Source organism: Miscanthus floridulus, chromosome 5, assembly GCF_019320115.1.
Source record: "Miscanthus floridulus cultivar M001 chromosome 5, ASM1932011v1, whole genome shotgun sequence".
Lineage (NCBI taxonomy): Eukaryota > Viridiplantae > Streptophyta > Magnoliopsida > Poales > Poaceae > Miscanthus > Miscanthus floridulus.
The window spans coordinates 116,545,530-116,554,701 of record NC_089584.1 but is presented as its reverse complement, the minus strand read 5'-3'; the positions used below and the strand labels follow the sequence as shown (position 1 = coordinate 116,554,701).

Genomic DNA, 9,172 nt, shown 5'->3' with positions numbered 1-9,172 from the left:
ATGAGCGGGAGTTGATTGGTCTCGTCAAGGCAGTTCGCCATTGGCAGCCTTATCTCTGGGGCCGTGCCTTTACTATGCGGACAGATCATTGGAGCCTAAAGTTTATTCTTGACCAGCGCCTAACAACGATACCGCAGCACACTTGGGTCACCAAGTTATTCGGATATGATCTCTCAGTCAAGTACAGACCAATGAAGCTAAACATGGTGGCGGACGCCTTATCATGCCGTGATATGGACTCCAGTATTGTGGCTGCATGTGCACTCTCTAGACCTTCGTTCGCCATCTATGATGTCCTGCGCGCTGAAATTTAGCGTGACTCTTAGGCCCAGGAACTCTAGGCACAGATCATAGCTAGCACCACGCCTAATGGCTGGGCGATGGTGGACGATCTACTGTTGTACCAAGGATGTCCCTTCGTTCCTGATGAATCGCCGCTCTGGCCACAGCTATTGCGAGAGGCTCACACTACTGGTCATGAAGGTTCGCAGAAGACACTCCACAGGCTGCGTGCATCCTTCTACAACAGATGCGCGCATAGGCTGGTTCGAGACTATGTCAAAGGCTATGATGTTTGTCAGCGTAATAAAACCGAACACCTACATCCTACTGGTCTTCTTCAGCCACTTCCTATTCCTGAACATGTGTGGAGCGACATCGCCATGGATTTTGTTGAGGGCTTTCCGCGTGTGGGCGGCAAGTCTATGATTCTTACTGTGGTTGATCGCTTCTCCAAGATGGCGCATTTCATCGCCTTGAGTCACCCCTACTTAGCTAGCTCCGTCGCTCGTGCCTTCTTCGACAACATTGTGCGGCTACATGGATTTCCATGTTCTATTGTGAGTGATCGGGATACTATTTTCACTAGCAATTTTTGGGAGGAGCTTTTCAAGCCGGCTGGTGTGACCTTGCTACATAGTTCCGCATTTCATCCATAGACAGATGGGCAATCTGAGGTCACTAATTGCATCATAGTTATGTACCCGCGTTGCTTAGCGGGGGATCGGCCTCGTTCTTGGTTGCAGTGGCTTCCTTGGGTGGAATTCTGTTATAATCCTTCCTACCAATCTGCCCTCCACGCTACGCAGTTTGAGGTGGTATATGGCTGGTCTCCACCGTTGATGGTTTCCTATCTTCTTGGGTCGGCTTGGGTGGCTGCTGTTGATCACCAGCTTCATGACCACGATAAGTTCCTGCTGGATATCCGTGATCGTTTGGTATTGGCTCAGGACACTATGCGGGAAATCCATGACAAGAAGCGCCGGTTTGTGCAGTTTGCTGTAGGTGACTGGGTGCTGCTCCGCCTTCATCACCACACAGCTGTTGGTATTACTCTGGCGGCCTCCTCCAAGCTAGGGCCACGGTTCTTTGGACCCTATCAGATTGTTGAGCGCTTGGGCGTCGTGGCTTATCGTCTATGTCTTCCACCGAAGGCTCGTATTCATGATGTCTTTCATGTGGTGCTGCTGAAGAAGTATGAAGGGGACCCTCTAGGCGACATTGTTCCTCTTCCATCCATGCTTCATGGGCGTGTCATTCCTACTCCAGCTGCTGTGATGCGTGCTCGCTTGAACCAGGGTCACTAGCAACTCCTTGTTCATTGGGAAGGACGGACTGCGGCTGATTCTACTTGGGAAGATATTGATGAATTCAAGGAGCGCTATCTAGCATTTCAGCTCGCGAACGAGCTGTTTGTTGGGGAGGAGGGACGTGTTATAGACACCTTTGTGGGGCGTCAGTATAGGCGCCGGCCCAGGCCCAGTCGTGGCTAAGGGGCTCGGTTGATTAAGTTAGGAGAGGAAAGGGATGAAATTTAGGAAATCTATTTTGGGTTGTTAGGAGTGCACCTATTATATAAAAGGCACTTAGAGATTGTAATAGGACTTATCAAAGAAGGAATAAACCCTCCCAAGGTGGGCGGGTTACCTTCGACGGTGGCTGCGAGCGCTTCTGCCGCTGCCGCCGACGAACCTCCCGCTACACCACTTCCTCGCTATCCCTTGCGCTCCAATTCTGAATCCAGCCTTCTACTCCACTCTCCCCTGCGATCTCCCCATCGTACTTGTCCACGCCGTAACAATACTGAAGCCTGCAGAGAGCGAAGACACTGAAGCAAAACCACTCCAGAAACTAAAAACAGCATCCTATTCCTACATCTGAATTGAAAGAAGAAAAGAAGAACAAGAAGAAGATGTGCTACAAGGTGTAGTGCAGCAAATGCGGCAAGTTCACCTGGAACGGCTACGACAAGCACGTCGCGGCCGTGTACGAAGGGATCGAGAAGGGGAAGCACTGCAGCTGCAAGCCATGGCCAGGCGTTGACATCAAGGCAGAGGGATCCACATCGGCTGCCAAAGAAGGTGAGACACCTTTGCTGAATTTCTCATGCCTCCAATATCACAGGCAGCTGGCCAGTTTGCTGAACTTCGATTGTTGTGGATGGTTTGCCGGTGAAGCGAAAGCTTGAATTCCATGGAAGAGATCAACTAGTTTTGCTGCTATTCGATTGAAGGAGCTCATCATTTGAGAAAATGATGCTTGCCTCTGTTATCTACATATCGCCGGGTGGCTCGGAGCCGACGGAGGGCGCTCCTCCTCCGACGGGCGCCGGGACAAGCGCCTCCTCGCGAAGGCGAAGCACACCGAGCCAGTTGGTGACGAAGTCTAGGCTTCCGAAGAGGAAGGTCTGGGACAGCTCGAAGATGGGAGAAATCCACATCCCAACGGGTGGGAGTGTGGGGAACTCCAGCGAGCCGAAGCGAATCGTGTCGCTTGAGCCCACCATGCCGAAGATGGTGGAAAGGTGGGCCATCCGATGACCAAAAGCGTGAACGTACGGTGTCTTCCTCATGGACGACGCCAACTGTCGGTGCGTAAAGTGACAAACTAGTAAATATTTATGGTTTTGCCGTACGTTGTGATCGGATGTGGCCTAGCACTCAATAACACAGGGTTTATACTAGTTCAGGCAACATGCCCTACGTCCAGTTTGAGTCGGTCGGTGACTTTATTCCTGAGTCCAGGTGCTCAAAGTTTGTTGTAGGGTTACAAACGAGTGGGAGTAAGATGGGGGTGTAAGAGGTCTGGTCGGACTCTGGACTAAAGGGCCGAGAGTGACGGGAGCTCCTACGTGCGCTAAGTATTCGAACGTGTGCTCTGTGTAGTTTTAGAGTGTCTAAAGCTAGCAGACAGTGAATCGGAACGATCCGTCTGTCATCCGATGTTGTTTGTGGTTGTCTGAATCGATCGTCCCCTGTTGGGAGAGAGCGCATCCCTTTTTATAGATGAAGGAGACGGCCTTACAAGTGAGAGAGTGAGAGAAAGAGAGTGTGTGTGCTACCTAGTCTTACTGCCCACGCCGTCGGGTACAAGAGGGTTTGTCGGCGCCTACAATACTGTTTGTGTCAGATGCACTTGACATGCTTCACTGTGTTCGCCTGGTATGACAAATGCCGGTGCCCACAACACTGTTGATTACCAGATGCATGTGGCAGGCTCCACCGTGTTCGCCTGGTATGACAAATGCCCGCGCCCACAACACTGTTCGCTTGAACTTATCAGCCGGTTTATCATAATATTTTTCTCTCACAACAAATCAGTTTTAGCTGGCTTATTAGCCGGCTTTAATACCCACCGAACAGACCCTCCCTGTTGAATTCTTGTTGTATAAGGAAACAAATCATGGTCTCCCTACAATACTGCTGCAGTATTGCGCAGCTGTGAAGCTGCAGCTGAAGCGAGCACTCCATGGTGCTCTGCGAGGCTAGTCACTTGTTCTTCCAAAAAAATTGAAGGAAGCAACAGCATAAACAAAAGCATTTTGAACATAATAAAATTGTGGCCGCAACTGCAAACAACAATACAGACAAATTTAAACGCTGGTTGGGATATTATTACCGGGTCAAATGGAAGAATCGTTAAGTATACAATGTTGCATACAAAAACAAAGAACATTTTTTTTGTCAGAAAAAAACAAAGAGCATTGATGCTGTATAAACACGGGAGCACATGACGAGGGAGGACACCGAAGAAACCGACTCTACTATTCCAGATTCCAGTGACATCATGGGCCCCAAAGGTGGATTTGCTGTACTCCATCCATTCCAAATTATAAGGCGTTTCCATTCTAAATTATAAGATGTTTTGACTTTTTAAGATACAATAAATTTTATCAAGTATCTAGACATAAACATATATCTAGGTACATAGCATAACTACGTCTTATAGTTTGGAACGTCAGGAATGCTTCATAGTGCAGTGCAGCAGATACGGAAATATTCAGCATGAACGGTTGTGGCAAACATTCCATCAAGAATAAAATGTCATACAGTTAGTAGAAAATGTTATTTTCACTGAAAACTGCAATCAGGGCTGATGTCCAAACTGAGTTGGAAAAGTTCAGCAAACTCTTTGGTCATGGAATCATATGCTATATCCATCAGTGATGCATCATCGATTTCTCTTGCACCAGATGCCTTCTGTAGTATGTTCTTGACGCTGCCCACGCCACGGTCCTTGATGCCACAAGGATCAATCATTTCAAACGGGGCTAGGTCAGTTGTGACGTTTAGTGCTAGACCATGATAAACTATCATCCGGGAACCATGAATCCCTATCGCGGCAACTTTCTGGTTCCCTATAGAGGAAATGGAGATGAATCATTAGCAATACCATATGGTACCCCTTGATTTTATAAACGTTAGAAAATCCCAATGGATGAGATAACCGGAAACTTGGTAAAATACTTGAAATTTTGTGAAGGATTGCACATACCAACCCAAACACCAGTGAGACCTTCTACTCTTGTTGCCTTGATAGAGAAGGCGGATTTCAGTGCACGGATGATCACTTCTTCAAGTGACCTAAAGTACCAGTCAAGATCCTTTTTGTGGTACCCCAAATTCATAATCGGGTACATGACAAGCTAGGAAAAACAAAATAAATGACTGTATGAAGCACCTATGAAGTATATTCACTAATGATAGCTGCAAAGTATATTTTTTGAACCAAAGACTGAACAAGAGTATACAGTATGGAATCAAGATCGGTTGTATCCTGATGTCAGATATGATCAATGCTGGGGTCTATACTAGCTACTAGGAGCTATACAGCAACCAGAATTAAGAAGCAACTAATCAGTAAACACACCACCAAAGTATGAAGTGCACTTCTACACATGCAACTACAAAAACATAGCTGATAAATACCTGTCCAGGGCCATGGTACGTCACTTCCCCACCACGATCATTACGGTGAACCTCAAAAGGAGCATCTTCCATGTCGAAATGGAGGTATTCCTTCCTGCTTCTAGTGCCCAACGTATACACCGGTGGATGTTGCAAAGCAATCAAGGTGTCAGAGTGGTCTTCGCCGCTGTCTAGCAACCCTTTCCTCCTCTCAACAATGGACTTCTGCCAACAGTAAGCTTCCCCATAAGGAACTAACTGCCGATGGAGGTCAAAGCATTCGCACCTGCTCAACACAGCTAGCGTCATCACCATGACGGACACGACCGAAGCAGCAAAAATTAGGAGCAGGTTGTGCTGAACATTCTGTTCTGAGTATTTGACTTAGGTGTAACAGAAGAATGATGGTATTGAAACAGCAGCGCGAACCGTTTCTTTAGACATCTAAATATCCAAGAGTGAAGAGAACAGCCAGATGGAATTCCGTCTGCTGAACTGTTGATGATTCAGCTCGTGAACGAGAAACTACACAGTGACTTCTCACTTGTCCAATTAGATTTTTTTTAGGGTTCTTTTGGGGGGCATTCAATTACTACGAATTAACTAGGCATCTCTAAATTTGAGGCTTGCTGAATTGTGCACCACTGCTATATCAGAAGCATGCATTGCATCACAGAATGGGGCATTCGACATGGCACACCACACGACTAACATTGATGGAAGGGACACCACGAGCTCATACCTCCTCCTGTCGGCGGGGGTGGGACGGGGCTTCGGCTCGGCGGTAGGGCCGGAGCGGCCGCCGGCTGCAGCGAGGGGCAGGCTTCCCCTCCGGTGGCGCGCTGAGGCGGCCGTGGGCGCCGGCAAGGGCGCGGGCGCGGCCCGGTGGTGGCACGGGGAGCAGGGGGGCGACGGCAGCAGGGCCATGGCGACGGCGCCAGCCTCGTTGCACGTGTGGCGATGGGCGTGTGCGAGGGGTACGGCCCTTTTTATGCTCCCCGTGCGCCGGCGGCGGTGGGCGGTGGGCGGAGGCGCCGAGGCGAGCGCAACGCTCGGCGTCGGAGGCTGGTGCGGTTGGAGCAACTAGCATTTTGTTTTGTCATGGAAGAAAGAATTTGTTTTTCGTTGGAAAAACCAAGAAGTCAGGATCCGGCCCACGGAGGGTCGTTGGGCCATGGGCCTAGCACCTTGTAGTTGTAGCACAGAACATGGACTGGCGTCCGTCGGTGGCCTGTTTGGATCCCATACCTCGTGAATCAAATAGCTCTAGTGGATCAAATACCTCGGCGAAATCCAACTAACAATAATAATACTTGCAAGATGTTTTCCCCTCAAAAAAAAAACTTGCAAGATGTTTCCCTAAAAAAATAATACTTGCAAAAATAATTTATTTATCTAATTTGAAAGTTATTGACCGGGACTATTTAAGTACTACTACCTATTAACTGTAAGATCCAAATGGAGCCCAGCTAATAGCCCTACTATAGTAGTAAAGTAGCAAAAAGTTATTACATCTGTAAAAAAAAATACAATTGTAGATGCATTTTTGGTTAAAATGTTTGAAGTTTGACCAAATATATGGATAAAAATATATATATTAATGATATAAAATTAGTATATTATATGAAAGTATGATTAATGATGAATCTAATGGTACCTATTTAGTATGACAAATATTATTAACTTTTTATGTAAATTTGGTCAAATTTGACATACTTTAACATGAAGTCGCAAAAAAAAACATATACTTTAACATGACACTGTTCTAGAATTGCATGCTTCTTGGAACGGAGGTAGTATTAGTTGGTTTCCTCTCACTAGAAATTAACAATTTGTTGCCTAGGTCTAAACAAGCCTTTAGTGAGTTAGAGCATCTTCCGTGGCATTTTGTTATTCCAGACTCGCTAGCAATCCTTGCTATACAGATTGGCTCTTTACTTTTCTCTACGGAGTTATTAAATGATGACTTATGTAAACATGGCTCTCTAGCTACTACCTCTAGCCTCTAAATGGCTTTTTTTTGTGAAAATTAGAGAATTGGATGAATGTTTTTTTTACCTTCTTGTGTTGTGTTCACATCAGAAAAAGGAAAAGACATGGACTTTTTACCTCCCTGTGCTGTAAAAAAACATTCAAACCAAAGGAGGTATGATACCTAAGATAAGAACTTGGATTTGTAGACGGCCCGGGGAGCTATCATCACAGTTGGAACTTAGGGGACGTTTGGTTGCACGCCACAACCAGCCATGCCACAGCCTGCGACGGTCACAAAAATTATTTGCGCTGTTTGATTCGTAACTAACCGGAGGCGGCCACATATTTTACAGTTCATTTTCTCGCGCAGCTTAGGTGCCAAATTTTGTACGCCGCAACTTAGGCGGCGCCACAGCAGCAACGTGACGGACGATTGGCTGGGAGCCAAACAGCCCTTTACTATGTACAAATTTACCATGCTACAGCAGCTAAACGGCCTCTTGGTCGTCGTTGGACACTTGGACTGGCTAGGATAGACGACAGAGTGGAGACAACGTGACAACCGAAAACACGCGAAAAAAAACACTTGGCTGGGGGGACTCCAAAATATCAATCAATAATCAGAATAATCTTCCTCCATCCCATCGTAATGATCTCCAATGATCAATCCCCCGTCACCACCGATTTGAACAGCAGCTGATGATGCTGATGCCGACGGTGATTATGGATCCGAGTTGAGCCGGGCGGACGCGCACGACGACGCAGTGCCTACGACAGTACGACACGTCATGACCAAGGGCCCAGGACAGTAGTACATGGAGGCAGCAGCGGATCCAGGAAATATTTCAGGAGGCTGAACAATACTGCTGCTCGAGTCTCAGCCCTCCTACACTATAGAACTTTGTCTAAAAATTCATGGAAGCTCCACAGAGATTTCACTGCTCCGGTATAGATAAGGGGCTCGAGCCCCCCGCCCCACCGTTGGATCCGCCCCTGCATGGAGGGGCCCGACAGGCAGCGGTAGCAGGCGGGCAATCCACTGGCTTGGGGTGGGCTGCGCTGCGTGCATCCACGGATGGGCCACGCAGGCACACAGCCCACAGGTTGTGGCGTCCACACAGGGCCGCCGCTTTACGCGACAGCCAATTTACGCCGCTCCGCGCTTCGCGCTCCCCCACACCTCCCTCCTTGAATTCCTTTTTTTCTTCTTCCTTCAGATCGGTTTGGTTTTGCCTCGTCTCCTGCAGGCAGATCCATCCAGACTTGGGTGCTGGCTGGTGCGATCGCGTCGCACCTGCTTGCACGACTGCAGCTGCAGAGTCAAAAAAAAAAAAAAAAAAAAAAAAAAACTGCAGCTGCACTGGCATCCCAAGCCCACAGCTTGCCGTGCCGTATCCGCCGCTCCGAGCAGTATAGGAGTGCCGTGCTACAAAAACTACGACAGCATGTGAACATGTACTGAAGCTGGTGCTAGTGCTACCCAGATCGATGCAGCTTCCTTGATTCTGGAAAAAAAAAGCTGTTCGTTTCTCTTGTAATCCGTAGTTTCAGCTTGTTTTTCAGTCAGAATAGTATTTTTCTCTCACAACAAATTCGCCGGAACAATATTTTAGCTTTTTTCAGCGAAGCGAACGGGGGCATTGTCTAATATTTAAACCTTACTATGGATGGCAACAGGTACAAAATTATCCACGTGCCCGCGGGTAAAAACCTGTTTGGGTGAGGATATGTGTACCATTTTGTACCCACGGGTACGGGTGCGGGTTTGATTTTGTGCCCGCGGGTAAAAAAATTACGGGTATGAAAATACCTTACCCGTGCCCGCAAACCCGCGAACCCGCCTGACATGTGGGCCTGCTGCACAAGTATATAAAGGACTTTCTAGGGTTCCCCTTATCCTCACCCTCACAGTCCGCAATCCCGGCCTCCCGCACGCTAGGCCGCAGCGGCGCAGCCTCCCTCGGCTTCCGCTCAACCGCTCCCAGGCCTCCCACGCCTCGCGCCTAGGCGAT

The 9,172-nt window shown here is 48.0% G+C and overlaps 2 protein-coding genes across 2 annotated transcripts; one reads left to right on the top strand and one right to left on the bottom strand.

Annotated features, from left to right (window-relative positions):
* The first annotated feature begins 1,121 nt into the window (after window positions 1–1,121).
* Window positions 1,122–1,586, top strand: LOC136455180 (uncharacterized). Its single transcript, XM_066455314.1, has one exon. It carries the CDS (start codon window positions 1,122–1,124, stop codon window positions 1,584–1,586), a length of 465 nt encoding a protein of 154 aa, XP_066311411.1.
* A 2,691-nt stretch (window positions 1,587–4,277) lies between these two features.
* LOC136450551 (octanoyltransferase LIP2p, chloroplastic-like) lies at window positions 4,278–6,263 on the bottom strand. The gene is made up of 4 exons (XM_066451040.1): window positions 5,929–6,263; window positions 5,208–5,472; window positions 4,774–4,924; window positions 4,278–4,636 (listed from the first exon to the last, which is right to left on the bottom strand). Exons 1-4 carry the CDS (start codon window positions 6,111–6,113, stop codon window positions 4,350–4,352), a joined length of 888 nt encoding a protein of 295 aa, XP_066307137.1. The 5' UTR covers window positions 6,114–6,263; the 3' UTR covers window positions 4,278–4,349.
* Between the last annotated feature and the right edge of the window lie 2,909 nt (window positions 6,264–9,172).

What these genes read in the sequence shown, in the direction of transcription:
- LOC136450551 (XM_066451040.1), bottom strand. Translation starts at nt 6,113, where the DNA reads ATGGCCCTGCTGCCGTCGCCCCCCTGCTCCCCGTGCCACCACCGGGCC. An exon ending in ACCCCCGCCGACAGGAGGAG is followed by an intron (nt 5,473 to 5,928) that starts GTATGAGCTCGT and finishes TGTGTTGAGCAG; the next exon opens with GTGCGAATGCTTTGACCTCC. An exon ending in TCTCACTGGTGTTTGGGTTG is followed by an intron (nt 4,637 to 4,773) that starts GTATGTGCAATC and finishes TTTCCTCTATAG; the next exon opens with GGAACCAGAAAGTTGCCGCG.
- LOC136455180 (XM_066455314.1), top strand. Translation starts at nt 1,122, where the DNA reads ATGGTTTCCTATCTTCTTGGGTCGGCTTGGGTGGCTGCTGTTGATCAC.